The sequence below is a fragment of the Tauraco erythrolophus genome, chromosome 7 (assembly GCF_009769465.1).
Source record: "Tauraco erythrolophus isolate bTauEry1 chromosome 7, bTauEry1.pri, whole genome shotgun sequence".
Taxonomy (NCBI): Eukaryota; Metazoa; Chordata; class Aves; order Musophagiformes; family Musophagidae; genus Tauraco; species Tauraco erythrolophus.
The window spans coordinates 59,113,050-59,132,773 of NC_141471.1; the positions used below are offsets into that span (position 1 = coordinate 59,113,050).

The 19,724-nt window shown below is 39.5% G+C and overlaps 1 protein-coding gene across 1 annotated transcript in view; it reads left to right on the plus strand.

Annotated features, from left to right (window-relative positions):
* The window catches only part of VPS41 (VPS41 subunit of HOPS complex), a 108,507-nt gene that overhangs the window by 66,105 nt on the left and 22,678 nt on the right, over positions 1 to 19,724 (plus strand). The window contains exons 11-19 of the mRNA XM_086614302.1: positions 4,332 to 4,429; positions 6,809 to 6,938; positions 8,663 to 8,778; positions 10,364 to 10,420; positions 12,569 to 12,630; positions 13,396 to 13,477; positions 17,658 to 17,750; positions 18,254 to 18,381; positions 19,293 to 19,437. Of these exons, the coding sequence (XP_086470428.1) occupies positions 4,332 to 4,429; positions 6,809 to 6,938; positions 8,663 to 8,778; positions 10,364 to 10,420; positions 12,569 to 12,630; positions 13,396 to 13,477; positions 17,658 to 17,750; positions 18,254 to 18,381; positions 19,293 to 19,437 (911 nt within the window). The remainder of the gene's footprint in view (positions 1 to 4,331; positions 4,430 to 6,808; positions 6,939 to 8,662; positions 8,779 to 10,363; positions 10,421 to 12,568; positions 12,631 to 13,395; positions 13,478 to 17,657; positions 17,751 to 18,253; positions 18,382 to 19,292; positions 19,438 to 19,724) is intronic.

The window sequence follows — 19,724 nt, forward strand, 5'->3', positions numbered from 1 at the left end:
TTGCCGTGTTTCTAAAGATGATGGAACAGGGGTAAGATAATTTCAGCACCACGGTAGTACTTCTGTTTCACACAACCTCACTGCAGATAAAACTGCAAATTGTAACGCTGCTTACAGCAGACAAAATGTTTTTCTAATTTAATTGAAAGAGTAGACCTCACCAGATGGATGATTACTGGCATGATGAGGTAGTGGACTTTTTTCCTGATGTTTCTGATTAGTGTGATATTATAGTTGAGAGAAACTTTGGTTAGTTAAAACAACCCATTCTTGCTCATTTCCATTCTGTGTTGGTAACAAGTAGCAAGGCATCAGCTTTCAGTGACGGAGGCTTTACAGAGTTTTGATACTGAGCCTACGTGGATTTTTTTGTTCAGTGATCATACTCAATTAACAGTATCATTTTCATTGCCCTGCTTTGCTTTAATGAAAATGCTCCTCCTCTTTGCCATGTGGCATTTGAAGTTATATACAGAATGATTGATCAATGGTTGCTAAACTTTCTCTTAAGCTTTTCTGAACCTTCAACATTTGAATAAAAAATAATTTGAATATGACTTGTCCAACCATTTTGATTATAAATAAGCAGGAGGTGTGAATTCCAAGTTTGGAAGCATCAGTTTTTGCTAATCATTGATGTATAGGACCTGCCATTGATTTTAGTCTTACCCTACTGCTCCTTCTACTGAAATTCGAGGAGAAATACAGTCCATTAAAATGCTGTCACAGTATGTACATGATTAGTTTAGTTGCTTGATTTCATGTACAGGTAGAAAATTTGCAGGGAGTTCTAAGGATATAAAAGCCCAAATAGATGACCTTCATGTGAGTTACTTCACTGCATCTCCACAGAAGTTGACGGTTACTTTTTGAGTCAAAGTTGATGTTTCTTTAAGTCGACACATCCTGAGCTTTCTGGTCAGAGGTAGCTCTGCCCTGGAAGTTTGAATATATGATGGCTGTTGCAGAGTCTCATGGGAGATAGATACTATTTGTAAGGAAATACGTGAATGCTGGGGCAGGTGTTTGTATATTAAGATTTTCAGTTGAAAATACGGCTGTTACAAAAATAAGATCTGTTTTTTCTTCAAGAATTATGTTGGGTAGTACACCTAAAAATAAGAATATTATTTTATTTCAGTAAAAATGTACAGTGTATATATGTTTGTGCTTTGGGATTTGCTTCTATCCATCTAATGATAGCTTAAGTGATACTTATATGGGACCTTTTCTGATCCTCTAGCTGAAACTGAATGCACATACTGTGGAAAAAGAGGGAAAAAAAAAAAGTCTTAATGTTCTATATCTAATGTAACTGCATGAACACAATCATAACTAATCAAAATGTGTCATTTTGTATACTATTTTGTTTTGCATAAATAACCTAACTCAGTAAAAGCACTGGTGGTGGAGATAACCATCCTGAAAACACTTAAGGGTATGCTGTGCTGTGCCCTACAGCAATGACTGCAGGAAGTAGCTGTTGAAAAGGTAATTTGGGAGTGCGTAGTGGCATCGCCCCAGCAGCTAGCGGTGCACCAGAGTTCTGGGTAAGCTGGGCCAGTTCATGGTGCTTTGTGGCTCTGCTGCTGTCGATATTTGAGTGGGCTACCTAAAAATTAGCTTGTGTGTTAGCTTTTCCATTTCTTTCGTATATCATATGGAATTAAAAAAAAAAAAATCCTTGTTTTCTCCACACATTTTCATGTTAATTCTCTGCACGCTAGTTCAGCTTCCTGCTTACTTTCCTGAAAGACAATGTTGAAAGTTTGGCCCCAGAGAAATCAAGAGCAAAAGCCTCTGACTGTAACCAGAGTTTCACTCTTTAAATCTGCAGTGGCAAAGCAGGGGCTACTTTTTGAGACTGAATTAAACAAAGTAGACTTCGTTTCAGGCTACTACGTGTGTGTGTCTTTAAATTCCAGAGAAAATTGTTTTGTAGAGTTTGGTTAAATAATGTAGCAGATGCTGTTTTATTTCTGTAGTGTGGTATATGTCATACATTTCATTTAATGAACAACAAAAAAAGATGTACAGGTTTCTTCTTTGTGCTTCCTGGTAATTTGTTTGACAGCTGTACATGGATGCTGAACATAGAGTAGATCCACTGTCAGCATGTCTTCCATCCTCTCTGACAGACATGAACATGTATGACACATGGCCATACCTCGATCATTCCCATTTACTTCAATACTACGTTTGTTTTAATTGGTTTGGATCCTCTTGAAATTACCAGCATTTCTGTGATAACTCTATGTTGGAATTTTTTTTCCCCTTGATCACAACAGTGTCCAGAGAGTAAGTCAAATTAACCTATTAGTGTTCTGTGCAGCAATAACTTCTATAATTTTTTTCAGTCAAACTTTTTTGATTAGCTGCAGCAGAGGTTTATATCAGGTCAAGAAGCACTGTCTATGCCAGCTATTCTTTGTTCAAGGCTGTAGCAGCAGAGCTAGAGCTTTGTGTTTCAACAAGGCCTCTTGAGAAGGATGAGCTGAGAGGAAGCTGAAAGTGAAACCAAGGAAACTAAATTCTATTAAAAAAAAAAACAACTTGAAGTGGTTATTTTTATTTGTTTTTTTTTTTTTCTCTTGCAGAACAGTGCTGCTTGATCCTAAATATACTATTATGTGGATGTTACAAACGTTTTCACTGGACATTACAAACCTTTTCACTGGCAAAGGAACTAAAGTTCCAGTGAAAGTCAGATACATGGTTTTTTAAAACTGTCCTGTAATCTTTTTAAATGTACCATTCACCATGCTATTTTCCTCTCCAAATTCAAACCACAGTATTTTATATGCCTTTGAGAACCTTCTCTCGTCGCTTTTTAAAGCTGAAATGAAAGTTTCTTTGCTTGTTCTTCTAGCCAGCATTACGAGTTTGACTGTGGGTTTTTTTTTCCATGTTTTTCCTCGTGCCTTCTGTGTTCTTTTAAAGTGCCAAATGCTAAATTGTAAACTGGTGATACCTGAAAAGTCAGTGTAGATGTTTCTGAAATGGTTGGTTTAAAATCATCACTCAGAGCAACATGTGACACAGTGAAAGTAACCTCATCAGTCTTGCAGGCTAGCGCAAAATAATTACGTACAGGGTTACAAATGGGAACCAGTTCTCTCCTAGAATAGATTGAGTGCTCTACCCTTGTGCCATGCTTTGGTCCCCCTGTGATGTCAAAGTGTCAACAGTCATTAAGAGAAAAACAGTATTTGCTTATTCATTGAGAGACAGGTGTCAAATCTGTACTTGACAGTATTTTTCTCTCCTCTAGCAGGAGGACAATTATTTCTTGTCTTCTTTCTTATTACTTTAGCTAAAGAAAAGTAGCTTTATTTTTAGTGTCATTATGCCGAATTTTCTGTTTGCTGTACTATAAATAATTAGTAACTATTTTAGTAAACAGTAGATATTGCTAATGTAGCTTACTAAGCAGTAAGCAAGGAAACTTTTTTCCTACTTATGCTTAGATTCTACGAAAACCCTGTTTCGAGAGAAAATGATGATGCATCTGATATTTTTGTAAAAGCTTATTTTTCTAATATATGCACTTGGATGATTCCTGGGCCCTGTGAGAGAGGAGCCCACAAAAACGACTGCCCAGATGGTGAATGCCTGGACTGTAAATCCAGCAGAATAACACTGAATAGCTATTTCTGTGGCAGAGGTCCACTTTAATGAGCCTTTTTGTAAATACGGTTCAGCTCTCTTTTTCTTTCTCAAAATAGTCATCATTGAACTGTCTCGATTTCAAGCCCAATTTTAGGAAACTACATTTTCAGTTTTATGAACAAGAAAAGGGACTACTTATCCTCATTGCAAAGAAAACATACAGTTATCTGTAAATCTTCCTGTGATGTTTAAAGTGATGATAAATTCATAATGATCTTAGCTTTTTCATATATGTGCCAATAGGTGTAGCAGGTGTGATTCTCTTATGGCCACATGAACTTGCTGAAAATATGCAAACCAATGAGGATGTTGTGTTTATCGCCTATTTTATTAAGTTTGGGTTTGGTTTTTCTTCCTTTTTTTCCATGTGATTACTGAAAATCAGGCTGACCATTCATTTCCAATATTTCATCTTTAACATGTCCTGGAGCACAAACATTTCTTCTTGAAAGCATTAATGGAATATAATCTGTTAAATGTAATTTTTCATCTTGCTGATCCAACTGGGAAGTCTGTAGGTTTGTTATATGTATTCAGTCTTCATTTCTCTGAAGTGCTACTGCATGTTGTTGATTGCTGCTGAAAATCAGTTGTGTGGTTTTCGTAGGGAGTAGTTCACGCACACTCATTTGTTTAACAACCTTGTCTTTTCGATATTTCAGTTTTCCAGTTCGACACCGAATTCTATATCAGTGGACTTGCGCCTCTCTGTGACCAGCTTGTGGTGCTTTCATATGTAAAGGAAATTTCTGAAAAAATGGTAATTGTTTTTATGTTACAATTTCTTCACAGCACTAAACTGCCCTGTGAGCTGGGGCTTAAACTAGTCACGCAGATCTGATTATCTGTGAAAGAATTTGCAGCCCGCTGGTACTGAACAGTGCTTGAAACTTCTCTGACCTATAAAATAAGGTCAGAGGAGGTGATGTTGAAGACTGATGTACTTCCCTTTCAGAAGTCCTGTCTGGATTCCTTTGTTTCTTGCAGGAAGCAGAGAAGGGTTCTAAGTAGGCTTTCTCCTTTTCCATTCCTTCCCCCCCCCACACTTTTTCTCTCTCTTTCTGCTATTTGTGCATCAGAAAAAGCACAGGATCTTTTCTAGCCCTAAGAGAGGCTTGCTGACACTGCATCTGAGACGAAATGAGAGTAGTGGAGTTGATCAGCTCAAGCAATAGGAGTCACTGTGGCGGGGGTGGGATGCAGGACTGCAAGCAAGTGGCATCATTGTCTCCCTCGTTTCTAAGACCTTTAGTTGTGAACACCCAGATACAAGTGTAGATGGGTAGAAATTAGAATTCATGTCAGCTGTTTTCACTGCGCGCGGGCGAGCGCCGTGTCTGTCTCCGACATTTATTTCATATTGCCAAATAAAAGGCGAGGCAGTGGAGGAAATCCTTGAAGTTGTGGTGTGAGAATGGCAGATGCTCTTGATCATCTCTTTGATAGTATGTCTGCATTAGACAACCATCACCATAGTAACCTTAAGCAACTGGGTGCACAAGTTGCTAGGCAATGAAATGCTGTAGGTTCAAACAGACGCTCGAGCCTGCCGAAATCAATAGGGTTAGCTTCTAGCTCTGCTGCAGGATGTCAAGATTATTATTTCTTTATTTATATTGAGGAGAAAAATAATGTCACAGCAGCGTTTCCCAAGAGAGAGCTGGTACAGTAGTCCTCGAGTGCGGGAGAGTCAGTGGAATAAAAGGAGGCAAATGAATGGGATAAGGAAGGGGGAGGAAAAGGTAGGTTGAAATGCTAGGGAGCAAGGAAATTGGGAAGCTGCTGTTCATGAAGAAGTACCATGGGAAAGGAGCTAGTATAAAGGAGGTAGTGACTGATAAAAGGTTAAAGTCACTAACTGCTTCGGGAAAGAAAGATGGAAAGAGAATTTCAGGTGATATAATTGTAATAGAACATAGGAAATAGGTGGTGGTTTTTTTTCCGTGCATTTGCTTTTAGTTAGCCTTTTAAACAAACTCCAAATGCTGGACTTGAAATTTCTCAGTCGTTTGAGTAACTCTAGCAAGGAAGCAAAAGTACTCTCCTCCCTGACACTGTCTGCGCCCTGGTGTGGTGGGAACCCCTCTGTTAGTGTCTTAGCTCCACGGAGCCTGAGCTGCCTGAGCTTGCAGCAGAAGTGCAGTTTGCTACAAATGCTGTTGGGTTGTGAGGAACACTCTTCTTCATCTGCTTGATTCCACAACTTTCAAACGGCAGCTTCCTACTTTTTACAGATTGGATCAGAATGGAACTCATGGCTTGTTTGAATTTTTTTTTTTTTCCCTACTTGCACTATGACAGTTAAATTGAGAAAAGACCTGAGTGTTGTTGCTGCCGAATGGGTAGGCTAGAGCTGTGTAAATCCACTTAGTATGTCTTCTTGCTCTTTCATTCTGTGTTTTGTTGCAGTTCACAGCCAAAGTAGAAAATAAGGGATTATCTTGGACTTTGACTTAATTAAAAATACAGCTAGCTGAAGACAGTGATTTGCCTTGGATAGAACATGAGAATCCATGATCTCATCTTACCATAACCACCTACGTTGCACTTGAAAGTTCACGTTATTCTAAGATCACCAGTACAGCAAGGGTTTTAGATTATTCTCGGATTAATTTTTTCCTTCCTGCTACTGGACGCTTTAAAGTGCAAACTTAAACAGCAGCTAAAAAAAAAACAAGTTCATCCTGGTACCAGAATATCTTTGATTCATAGAGCTCTGTCCTTTTGGGCCGGAGCCCAGCTGAAAAAGTCAATTAGATTTTTCTGTTGCTTGTTGAATACAGTGGTTAACAAACATCTGTGATAGCCCTGAAAACTTCTGTGACCAAGAGTGGAAAAATAGTGAGCAAACCCAGGGGAAGGGTTAGACCTGTGTCTTGTCTAAACCTCTTTCTCTGTGCTGATCTCTTCAAGAGAAGCAAGCGAAGAGTAGGAATAACTTTGCTCTGTGTTTCCAGTGTGATTACAGCTACTCTGCAGCACACAACTTTGCAACTTGTGTAGTTCGCCACTGAGTACCCAGTGCAGAGTTACTGGACCTTTGGGAATGTTTGCAATTTCAATTTCAGCCGTGTTTCTAGATGATCATCGGTTGGCATTGCTAAGGTAGGATGCAACTAAGATGTTTGCATTTTTCTAGGAAATGGAGTGTTGTGCAAGGCCCAGACTGGATATTGTACAACCCCTACCTGAGTCCTGTGAAGAGATCTCTTCTGATGCACTAACAGTACGAGGATTTCAGGAAAATGAATGTAGAGATTACCATTTAGGTAGGTGTTCTTAATGTCATTTTGGTTTATTTTCAGAACTTGGTTAAAAAAGTCTTGATCCGGGATGATTCAGCCTCCTTTGTCATTTTCACATTGTCTCCTTGAATAACTGCCTGTAAGTGTTTAGAAGATTAAAGTGTAAAGTGAAAATCCACAAGAACCAGTCACATGAAAGACAACAAATATGCATATTTAAACATCATGGTTTGTAGTGCCATCTGTTAAGTCAGACGTACTGGGGAAGGCAGAAATACGGATCTCATGCAGTGTCCAGTATCGTGGAAGGCAGTATCTTTGGTGGAGATATATTCAACGCGTGATCTGTAGGAGCTCTTGCATCTCTTTGGACACAAAGGGCTTCAGGAATAGTGAAATGAGTGATACAGTGTCTGGAAAAGCTGCTTTAGAGGCAAAGATGGAGTAAATGTCATTGCAGCAGTAAGATCCACCTGGATCAACTTGAAAGGGGCGCACTGATATTTAGCTTCCCTGTAATGATAAAGCTGTCGGAGTGTAACAGACCCCAGAATGGTAAAATGTAATTAATAGAAACTGGAGTTTGGCAAGTTCAGCCTAGAGATAGGTTTAATTATGTAACAGACAGGGAGATTAAGCCCCAGCACAGTTTATACCAGTCTTTTAAATAAGATGGGGTGCTTTTCTGATATAGGTGGTATAGTTCAGACAGATGCATGGCAAAGCTGATGCAGGATTCCTTGGTGAAGATTATATAGCCTGTGTTATACAGAAACATTCCTTCTGGCTTTTAAAATCCATGAATCTGATTTTTAAGCATCTTCTCTGGCAGCATGCTTCAAATCACAGGCTTGGCAGGCCGCTGTGTACGTCAGTGCCCTTAAGCCACTAGAAATATAGTATATCTCCTCCTGATCTCCAAAACGTCTCTGCTGCTATCAGTAGGATTGGGATTTCTTCCTATCTGTCCCTAAGCTGGATATTGATGTCCACAGTTGTACTTTTATGCTTAATGAATATTCTAGTTAATCTGACAAGTCTAAATTTTTTGGGTGGCTTTAAAACAAGCTTTAATTTGTGAATTGCTCATCAGTTCAGGAGTGTATTTGTGTGTGTGTATAGATACAGATAAAGCATAGGGGATGGTTTTCTTTCCTGTACCTACAAAACATTGATGGTGTGTCTTCATGGGTTCTGTGGAAATAATAACTGTTCTGAACAATCATCTTCTGTGTTTGATTTTACCTTTAAGTATGTTTTTACTTTGAGCTCACTCAAAAATAAAGGCTTATGGTATAAGCAAATGCATTATAGATCTAACCTTAACTTATAGCATTGCAAATGCATTGCTGTAATGATGTGCTGTGTCCCCAGGGGTTATGGCATCTATCATTTATGCTTTTGATGGCCTTGACCTTGATGGGGAGGGTAAGTTTATTGCAGGCGATGTAGTGTAATAGTCCTCTAAAAGTATAATAATGTGTTCTAAACCATCATAAAGTTTACACATAGTGGATGAATCAGAATTTGCAATAAGCTGTAGTGATTTTTTTTGAAAGCTATTTTGCCATTTAAACCAGTTTTAATTTATTGGAGAATACAGCTTCCCAAACAAGCATGTTCTGCAGGAGTAGCCTTGCTGTCTTCCTTGCATCTCCTCTTTTTAAATTCCCCTCAAGGGCGTACTAAAAAGCAGGGCTTTACTTAAGGAAAATATAATAACAATAAAACTGTCTATGCATTTGCAGAGTATTCGGAAGGTGAATCGCTTTTTTATATCATCAGCCCAAGAGATGTGGTTGTGGCTAAAGAGCGGGACCAAGATGACCACATTGACTGGCTTCTTGAAAAGAAGAAATACGAAGTAATTTTTGCAACATTCTTTCCTTCAGGCTTTCCTGGTTTGGAAATTGGGGTGGGATGAGGAACTCTGCTAGGTTGTTTGGATTGGATAGTTTCTGTTCCTACAGTCATTGACTAAACGCTTGTAAAGTGTAGGAGTTGATGATACATCCTCTCAATGTTTCTGGGCAGTTAGTCTTCCTACTGAGGCAACTCATCTGAGTTGCACCCAAGTGAGATAACTGAATGAGATTGGCTGTGTGAATACTGCTCTCAACATCAGATATGAAATGTATTAGCTGTCACTGAAAATTATTAAAGCTGGATTTTGGCTTTAAAGCAGCAAAACAGTTAACTAATGAGCTACATGGATATTTTTCTAGATCTGTCCCAACTAAAGAGGGAAGAGAAATGGACTTGGTGGGCCATACTAGATTTTCCCCATTCTGTATCACTTCCACTACAGAACTAAAAGGTTCTGTTAGTGTACAGTGCGTACTCCGTGTTACTTACCTTCGATGTCGAAGCTTTTAAAAGTAAAATCATGTGTGCTTGAACTGTAGGTATTGGTGCTGAAAGTAGTGTTACTCACAAAAAAGCAGAGCCAATATTAAAAAACAAGGGTATGCACCTCCGTTGGAAAAAAGCAGCTCAGTATTTGGTTGCGTAAATAGTGGTGTGCTTGAACATATATATGTAAACACCTAAAATAATAATAATAGATTCTTGCAGACAATATCAACATGTGCCCAGTGTTCTGGATTCTGGTATCCTACAGTTAATGACTTGGAACACTTGTTATGATGCATAAAGTACCTTGTAAATTCTTATTTATGTGTTGTTTGTTGGATGCCCATGGTAAGAAAAAAAAAAGTGGTCAAGCCATTCAGCATGCATTCCTTTTGTTAATGCAGTCATAATATTCCTCATGCAGATTTGTTTAAATCCTAGTGGACGCTTTTGTGACTGAATAGCAAACTCATACGATGAGTGCAGTTTTGCAGTTTATGTAAATCACAGCATTTGGTCCCTGAAGACTCCTGTAATTTGCAAGTGACAGCTGTGCGGGTGCCTTTGTGAAAGCTGTTTAGGATAGCAGATAGCTTGTGTGTTATGATGTATGTTAAAGGTTTGGGTTTGTTTGTAGAAGTGCCAGCTTTGTTTCTGTACCTTTGAAAGACGTAGGACAGCAAATGACGCTGAAATTTAAGTCACTCTGGCTGCAGAAGACTTTTGGGCTGGGGAAGTGAAAGGTAGCCTTCCCCACCCCCTTTCTTGATGATTTTTTTTCACAGGTTTTGGTGAAGGGTTCTCATTTGAAAATGATTCAATGCAATTGCATTGTCTGTTTTGTTGTAATCTTGTGATTTGATCCTAATATAGTAATGTGGAGTGAACCCAGATGGAAACAAAAGTAGTTTTCTCTTTGGTTGACTGCTTTTGTGTGAGTATGAATTCAAAGCTGTTCATCCAACCATGGCATTAAAAATTCTAGTGCTTCAAACACCTTGCTCTGAAAAATAGTTGATTTATGCAGTTCTAGAGCTTTCTGTATTGAAAGTTTGTGTATTTGGCTAGTATCTCTGTTTTCTGCTTTTTGAATATAGGAAGCTTTGATGGCTGCTGAGATCAGTCAGAAAACTATAAAAAAGCACAAGATTCTGGTAAGTCTCAAAACTTCTATTCAAAACAAAATATCTGGCATCTTTCTGAATGCTGTGAGAGGCTACAAATACATTCCCTGTTCTGAATTGCACCAACAATAGCTGTTAGGCATACTTCAGCTAGCCTTCGATTTCTGGGATTCAGCTGCAGAACAGCAATGTTAGTGTGTGAAACACGAAACGATCTGGGTTTTTTGAAGGTGCTATTGACATTAAAAAGAAGAGAATTCCACTGCTCCGATTGCTGATGGGGTTTTTGTTTGCTTTTACTTTGGTATTAAATTTGCTGTTGTTTCAACTAACACGCAGTATTACAATATTAGGGATTGGGTGGGGGGGTGACACATTTTTTAACTTTTACCTTGTACATGTGACAGGGTTTTGGCAGGAGTTTAAAAGGTGCAATTGGAAGACCTTTTAAATGCTATTGAAATTCAGTTGCAGTTGCACATCTAGCGCTCTCATGTTGCTTTGCAGTTCTCATTATTTTACATAGTTAAGCTCCTTCTCTTATGTATAGCTATTTCCTGTGTTCATAGTCCCTTCGCAGAGCAACAAAGGGTATGGATGTTTAGAACACAAGGAAAGGGATAATGTAACGGCTACAAAAGCATCGCTGATTTTAGCACTTGTTTGTTCGATTGTTTACATTGACCAAATTGGTATTTCATGAATATTGTTACTTCTTTAAATGGAAGTTTGCATTTAAGTACAAAGCGTTAGAAGATGTTAGCAGCAATCTGGCTACAAATTCTATAATATGCACGCTGTGCATCAGTATGTCTTAAAAATTTGTTTCTTCTTGTGTAGTCCAGAAGTTGAATCAAGACCTAATGGCATGCCATCACCTATCACAGAGTTTGTCTGATTTAGCTGCTCTGTGACCCTTGCGAAAGATATAAAGAATTCTTCAAGGAGATTCTGGCAATATATTAGGAGGAAGAAAAAAAAAGCTTTTCTCTTGGTTTGCAGAAATTTGCTCCACTTAGATGAAATTCAGAGCTGGGTGTATACAAGCAAAGTTGTTTAGTGTTTGGTCTCTAATGCAAAAACCATGCAATGTGTTAAGGGAAAAAACGTTGACATCAAGCCCTGAGTGAAGGATTAGTGGTACAGGGATTTCAAACAATTCCTGTTCTTGCTGCCCAGCAGTGATCATACCAGTGACACCACGCGCACACCCCCTGACAAATCTGGAGACCTTGGGAAGTTTTTAGGTTGTGGTCATGATCACTGTCTCTTTGCATCTCTTGAGCAGAATGCAGGAGTCCTAAACAACCACAGGTCTACAGCACCTTTCTTTATTCTGTCTTCTCTGCTCACTGAGAAGCTGGCCCACAGCAGAAAGAAGCTACCAGAAATCTTCATTTTTGACAAGGGTCAAGCTGAAAATATGAAGGAGGTTCCTCTGGTAGAATGAAATTCTAAAATCTGATGTATGTGCATGATTTTTTTTTTTTAAACTTTGTAGTAGATTGACCAGTTGAAGTTGTTGGATACCTCTGTTAATATTCTGCTCTGCTCAGTACTGTCCTTTGTATTGATCAAAAAATTTGTTGTGCCTCAGAAGACCCAAATGTTTATATTGTTTAGGTAACAAGGACTTCTTTTTCATTGCACAAATCTGTTTTTTTAAAAAAAGAAATACACCTGACCTGTGCCATAACGTCTTGAGAACAGCAATATAGTGTGTAATAATCTTAATAATCTTGCTAAATTTTCAGCAATCCTTTGACTTAATGGAGCAGCAGTAGGATTTCTATTCTCAACCAATGTTTCTCTCCCTTGCAAACTTTGTGTTGACAAAGTGCCTCATACAATGGCTAGTGGTTTTCTTTTTGTGATAACTAATGCAAGCACTGAATGCTCAGCTGTGTGTTTTGAACAATCCTTAATATGTAGAGGTGGTACAGTCTTCTCAGCGTCAATGAGGTTATGAGAATTATTTAAAAGAGCGTCTTGATTTGAAGCTATGAGTGTTCTAGGCAGGTGTTTTGTCCTTCATCTAAAGGTGAACTCAGGGTATCCACTTAGGGCCTGGTGCTTCACTTAGCAGCAGTGCATACAGCTGGAATGATAGTTATTGTGGCAGTCAAGTGGTTGACTTCCAAACTTTTGTGACTAATTCTTTATTTTTATTCCCTTTAGGACATTGGTTTAGCCTATATAAATCACCTAGTGGAGAAAGGAGAGTATGACCTGGCTGCTCGGTAACTGTTAAAGATGTTTTTTGCTGGCTAAAGTGTGTCTGTGTATGGGGAAAAAGCAGAAGGAAATTATTGATTCTGAAGTATTTTGTAATGTTGATTTTCTAGGTGTTCTGAAGTTTCAAAACATACAGATGTATTACTGTGCCCTATATTTTCTTGCCTATGGTGACCCAAAACTTACTGTAAACTTTCTGAAGTTTAACTAGAATTGAGACGTATATTTTTGAAAGTCAGCCTTGATTTTTTTTGATTTTTTCGGTGTCACACTACATTTTCAAAACAGGTTTTCTTTGGAATTTGGTAGTCTAAGTTTATTAGTGTGTCATTACAAGTAAGACCATCAGAAAAATAATTTGTGGTAATGTGGGTGTAAACAAAAGTGTCCAATATGGATACCTAAAGCAAGGATCAGAAATTACCCAAGATTTGTGTTTTCAGGTATGTGTAAATGTAAGCACGCCTTTTTAAATGCTCCATTTTTCTGAGCTGAGATGCAAAAACTTCACTCATAAAGCTTATATGGCCCTAATCAATCAGGGCGAACGCATAGTAAGCATTAAGTCCTCTTGGCTGGAAGAACATTGTAAGATCTGAAGGAAGTACCTGGCATACTGTGCTTGAAGCAGTGGTTGACAAACTAAGTCACCTTTGCAAGTGTTGTGATAGGGAGAAGAAATAAGGCAGGCATCCTTGCAGTGATGCTGTCACATTTGTATTATTCTGTTTGCCTACTTTTGTTCTCTTATGCTTTCCTCTTCCTTCCAGAAAGTGCCAGAAAATTCTTGGCAAAAACACAGAACTCTGGGAATTTGAAGTTTACAAGTTTAAAGAAATAGGTCAGCTTAAGGTAAGTTCATTCCTGTCTCTGCACTCAAGTAATTGACATGCTGTATTTCCTGCATGTTTGGACCGAGTATCCAAAGCATCACATTTAAAGGCACTAGCGTGGTAGCAGGATGCAACGCTGCCCTTGAAATTCCTGCCCCAGATCTCGAGTTGCACAGTTGTCTTTCAGATGGATGTGTATATGTTAACAAGCCTCAGAACAGGGTTGCAGGCGTAGCGCATCCAGGTGCTCAGCTGCCTGTTTCTAACTTGCTGACAGCCCCCAAGTAAAAGACCCACCCCTAAGGCCTTTACTTGCAAAGGAAAAAATTCTTTCCCATTTACTTTTCACTCCTTTCTAGTATGTCCTGAAAAATCCTACCCTAGTTCTTAAGGAAGTAGCCTCTGTGGGTGCCACCCTTTCCTGAAAAATCCAAGTCCCTTGCAACAGAGCCACAGCTTTAAGTGTCAAAGAAGAGTTAAATTGCAGAGCAACAGGGAAAAGCTATGCTGTGTGCTAGAAATGGTGGCAAGAAAGAGGAGCGGTCTGCCCTGTCTTTTGTTTTCCCTGGTCGCAAGCCAGCTGCCGTAATGGTACATGTTTAATGTGAGATTCCCAGTTAATAAATTGCCCAGGACGTGAGACTACAGCGCTGTCACTGCCAAACCAGTAGAAAACATTATGCACACTCCCTTTGGTAACACATGTACATTTATTTCTGAATTTTATGTCTTCCTATTCAAAGTCAATGAGCCAAAAAGGACATATTATTAAGATATCACAGCATGCAGTCCCTTGCTGGTTTTAAGCTGTTTAATTCTGTTCAAAGAGCGAAAGTGTTTCAGCTTTATGGTTTTCAGAAACGTCTGGCTTTTGGTTTAGAGCCATGCCAGTGCAAGGACAGCCTTGCCTTTTGTATGTGTTCTTAGTGGCTTGGTGCACTCTTTGCCACCTTGGAAGGTGAAATCTCATGTTTCTGTCTCTTTATTTCAATCCAGTAAAGGACCTGAGTGCAGGTACAGGTGGAATTTTGATATGGTGCTTCCTAGTCCTTTTGGCTTTATTTTGTTTTTTAGATGCTAGTGTCTGGAATGGATGTTTTTCTTGTCTCCACTTATGTCATCCAGCAGACTGTAAAATATAAAAATATTTGCAGGTTTGCTGCAAAAACATCTCTGCTAAATTACTGCCTTTCTAAACAGTCGGTTGTTTTCAGCCCCTTGAAAGCAGACTTAGAAAAACATAAGATGCAGTCCGTTACATTATTCAGCTTCAAGCTGCAGTTCTAGAAGCTGCCTTTCTTATTTTACTGTTGCAATTGTATAAAACTTTTCCGAAGTTCCTAAAGAAACCGGAATATCGTAAAGGATGAACTAAACTAAGGCAGACCTAAATGAAGTGGTTCTTGAAATGCTTGAGGTCACTCGTATGGAAGTTTTTACCTATTTACCCAACCAGCAAGTATTAAACACAATAGTTTAACTGGGCTACGATGGCTTTGAGCCCTAATGAGGAGACTGTATTTGAGATTTGGAGACAAAATGTATTTCGAAAGGGAATTTTCTTAAAGAGTTTGCACTGCTTATAAGCGATTGCCTGAAATCTGACGTTTCCAATTGAATGTGGTTTGCCAGTAACTGAGGCAGGAGTGAAACGAAAGATTTAAACTTCCCTTCCTGCAGAGGGACTAATTAGTGGTACCCCAATGTCAAAGCTTGTGGGATGTGCGTGTTGTTTTGTTTGCTTGTGGGTTTAGGGGGTTTTTTGAGAGTTCTGTACTGAAAGGTCCTGTTTGGCTACCAGAGGCTGCATTTTGGTATCTTCATGTCTCTCCTGGCTTTGGCAGATGTCCTCTAGCAAATCTTGTTATGGCAGTTTGAATGTTTTAGAGGTTTGCAACGATCTGCTCCTCTCCTTCTCCAGCAGCGGTGGCTTGATGGAGTTACGGTCTTGTGCTCGAGTCACATCGGTGTAAAATCCAACGTCTCAGTTGAGACAGCTGAGGAAGGTGGATTTGGAGGAAGATGCCAAACTCTGCGAGTGCTGGCCGTTGTGGCGTGAGGGATATGCCCCATTCTGTTGACTCTGGTGTGACAGCAGTGACGTTCAGCAGGGATGCAGGATGATCAGCTAGCAGCAGCAATGTTTAATGACCAAATGTTGGCTAGAGGACACGTGAAAGACTTCACCTGCCTGTGGTTGGCATAGCATAGAGCAGCATCGTACAGACGGCCTCTTTGATCTCATATGTGTCCTTTGAGGAATACATAACTGGTTTGGGCTTATTGGTGAGATATTTTAGGCTATCTCATGTCAAGTTTTATATGGACTTTCTTGTGTGTACCTCACCTTTATACCTATTGATCAACAGTCTGAAAGCAGATCTTAAGAAGAAACAAAGGAAGGAAAGATATCCGTGTATAATATCCTATTTTTATTTAAAATCACTTTTACCACATGGCTCAGGAATTGGTACAAAGGCATCCTGATTCTGGAGCTTTTCGTCTGACCTTGCTCCTTAACCACTGCTTAAAAATAAAATGGCAAGAGTTGGTAACCTCCAGCATGGGTCTTAGTTCACCTTCGTGCCTAGGCTTAAAAATAACTTGGATGCTTCGCAGCCTTCGCGGAGCCACAAGGGCCAATCTGCAGGAGGCGGTTGCGCTTTCCTTTCAGAGCAGTGGGACTCGGAGGTAGAAGAGATGTCCTTCCCGAGGCATCTGGCCCCCGTGCAGCGCGGCAGCTGCCCTGCTCCGCAGCTCGCCAAGACGCCATGCCGCAGCCAAGAGCTGCAGCAAAGCCACCGAGCAAGGCTGGTCGTCTGGGAGGTGACAGGAAGGTAGGAAGTGGGTATGGAAACAGCCGTTGGAGAAGGTCCTCTGCCTTCAAGTCTCCAGTTGATGTCCAACTTGCTTGTGTTATGGTCGGAGGCGGCTTTTTTACGAGGGGGTCAGGATTATGATTCCCTAGGGCAGCTGGCAAGCCGTGCCCTGAGTTGGGTATGAAATTCCGTGACAGACGGTGAGAGCTGATGTTGGCAGTGCGCTGTGTTTCAAAGACTGGCCAAGCTCAAACAGCGTGGGGAGAGGTCTCCTGTGAGCAATGAACTTTTAATTTTTGCAAGGTCATTAACAATGCGGTTTTTATTGGTCTTTTATTTTTACCTCCTGTCTCGCCTGCAGATGGGAGGCTTTAATGAAATATGTAACTTAGGCGACTGTTTTGATTTAAATACTAGGAGAATTTGTTGTGAGTAGGTGTTGCTGTCTGTAAAATGGCAAAAAACATGATGCCGTGAGATGTTATTTCTCCTACTTTGTTCATGCAGTTTCAGCAATAGAATGCTACTGCACCGTGTGCCATTAGTGGGCAACAGGCAGCATCTCTGAGAGTTTGGAGGAATTTCATCAGTGTTGGGCCTTCAGCTACAAACCCCAAAGTCCCAACACAGCTGGCAGCAGTAGGGTTTATTTTGGTAGGCGGTAATAACCTTGGCCTCTAGTTGCATGGCATAATAGTGCTAATAAGATGCTGTGCTGAAATTCCAGGGTATGAGCTGATTCATTCTGGCAGGTTCTGCTCTCCTGCCTGCCAGAATGCAGTTCCTTAACACCTCCTATAGAGCAACAGATCACACTCCTTCACCTTTTCCGTGGAGAGACTTATTCTCAAATTAATTTTCATTTGGATATGTAAAAACAGCTGGCAAAACAGAGCTCTTCATAAAATGTAGTCACCTCACAGTAAGTTGTAAATCAAAAGTACATGTTTTTCAGTTAATGAATGCTTATGCCTTTTTACAAGATATAAGACCAAGACTGGACAAAATGGATTTGGAAAACTTTCGTCTTCTGAGAGGTCTTTTGTGGGTTTTATTTTCTAAATCACTAGCAGTAAATACTCAGACTTCTCTAAGTGCAATGGCCAATACTCCCATTCTAACTAGTATCTTACCACTATCTTTCTCATGAAAATACTTTTAGATAAGTAATACAATTCCAATGTGTGTAATCCTAAAGTAAATAATTTTAGGATACTGCTTACAAATACGGATATACAGTGCTTCCAGTGTTTACCAAGAGCCGTGTTTTGCATGTAGCTTTGTTTTTTGTTTCACAACAATTCTTTTTTTCTATTATCAGCGTACCAGGACGTTACGTGTCATGCCCTTTCTGATCCTTTGTTCTCTGTGTTCCTGTAGGCAATTAGTCGTTACTTGCCCAGACGGGATCCAGTTTTGAAACCTCTGATCTACGAAATGGTCCTGCATGAGTTTTTGGAGAGTGACTACGAGGTACGGCAGCCTGACCTGGCCACACGTAATAGCTATTGCCAGCAAAATACCCTCAGCAACGTGGAATTCTGATAGCAAATTCTCTGTTGTATTCTAACAGATTTTCAATGGACAATTTAATAATAATGAAAAGATTAGCAAAATGAATTTTGGTTTACATTATAAAAGAATAGATAGAATGTTCTTCAGAGCACGCTAATACTGTGAGATGGGTTACTTGTTATAAATGCTGTTATTTTTAGTTTGTTTGATGTTGCACGAGTGGTCGAGGTGCTGCGCAAAGCATACAGCACCTGGAAGAGACCCAGCTTCATGAATCGTAATAACATTGCCCTAAGAAGGAAAATCTGTGTTCTGCACTGTGCATGTCTGTGGGCATGTAAAAGTGTCTTAGAGGCGAAACACAGCAGGTGTCATCTCAGAGGCTTAGCTGAAGCTTTAATGCTTTCAGATGTTCCTTAGGCATTTCTTTCCATTTCTGTTACAATCTCTTCTACTTGTAGGGATTTGCAACCCTGATAAAAGAGTGGCCTGGAGATCTCTACAACAACACAATCATAGTTCAAGCTGTAGTGGATCACCTGAAGAAAGATCCACAGAACAGGACTTTGCTACGAACACTTGCAGAATTGTAAGTACAATTTCAAACACCTGTTAGAAAAAGTAAGCTTGAAATACTATACTCTAGTTTATAAATATTTGCCCAACTCTCTTAACAGAAATATCTGCTTTGCAGCAGTCTAGTGAGTATTAGCTTTCTCTGCTGTCTGCTCTGCTGATTGCACAGCTTAGCAATTCTTTTCCCTTCCTTATAAAGTGTATGCTGAGTGTGAAAGCAAAGAGTTGAGTATAAGATTGGATCTGCTATTCCTCTTTCCAAAGCAAGTAGCTAGCATTCCTCTTTATGCTGTCAGAGGAAGCCTCTTTTGTGAAGCGTGTATTTCAGAGTTACCCACAGGAAAATAAAATGATGGGTTTTTTCCCCACTATTTCAGAAGTTGGGTATTTAGGTTTACTGTGTGACTGGAAAATGCACCAAAACTGAGCTGGTTCTGGGCTGTGTCATACAGCGATAAAGCTCTTTGGTTTTCTCAGCCTGATTCCCATGTTAAGTTCCTTTCATACTGCTGCTTTGAAGAAAGCAGAGCTTCTGTCAGTTGCTATTTTACAGTCTGTCCCAAAGTTTTCAGAGAACAATTTTTTTTTAGCTCTGAGGAGAGTTCCAGTTAGTTTCCAAAACCAGAAAAGCTAGCATTTCGTGTGGTTTTCCCTATGATTTTAAAACAGGAAAACTAAAATGCGGAGAACCACAGGTCAGAACACAAATGTGGTGTCTTATATAAACAGAGTTGAAATTGATGTTGCCCAGTGTTTTATTTCCTTTTAACAAAAGTGAATCACAGCAACTATGTAGATATTCATCAAATCAAGTAGCATCCTAACAAGTTTTACATCCTAGAGTATGTTTATATTTTCCTTCATAGGTAATTTTCCTACACTTACATGTAAGATCATGTGTACTGTAACATTGTTTTGTATCAGGTATACTTATGACCAGCGCTATGGCAGAGCCCTAGAAATTTACCTAACTCTGAGGCATAAAGACGTCTTCCAGTTGATCCACAAGCACAATCTTTTCAGTTCTATCAGAGACAAAATTGTTCTGCTCATGGATTTTGATTCAGAGGTATGGTGATCTTTATGATTTTATATTCACTTTCCACTAGAGATATTTTAAGAGATTAAAAATAAATGAGCTATCGATAGTGTTGAGGCAGAGAGTGTTTGCTGTGTCTGGATACATTCTGAGGTAAGGAAGAAGATACTTGCCTAGACTGCAAAATAATTGACCCAAGGATGACTTTTTTCCTTTGTATTTCCATTTGAGTATCACTTAAGATGAGAAGAGTGCCAAATCTGAGATTATTTTTGTGATTCTCAAGTAGGTTTTCACCTGATATAATTTCTGCATAA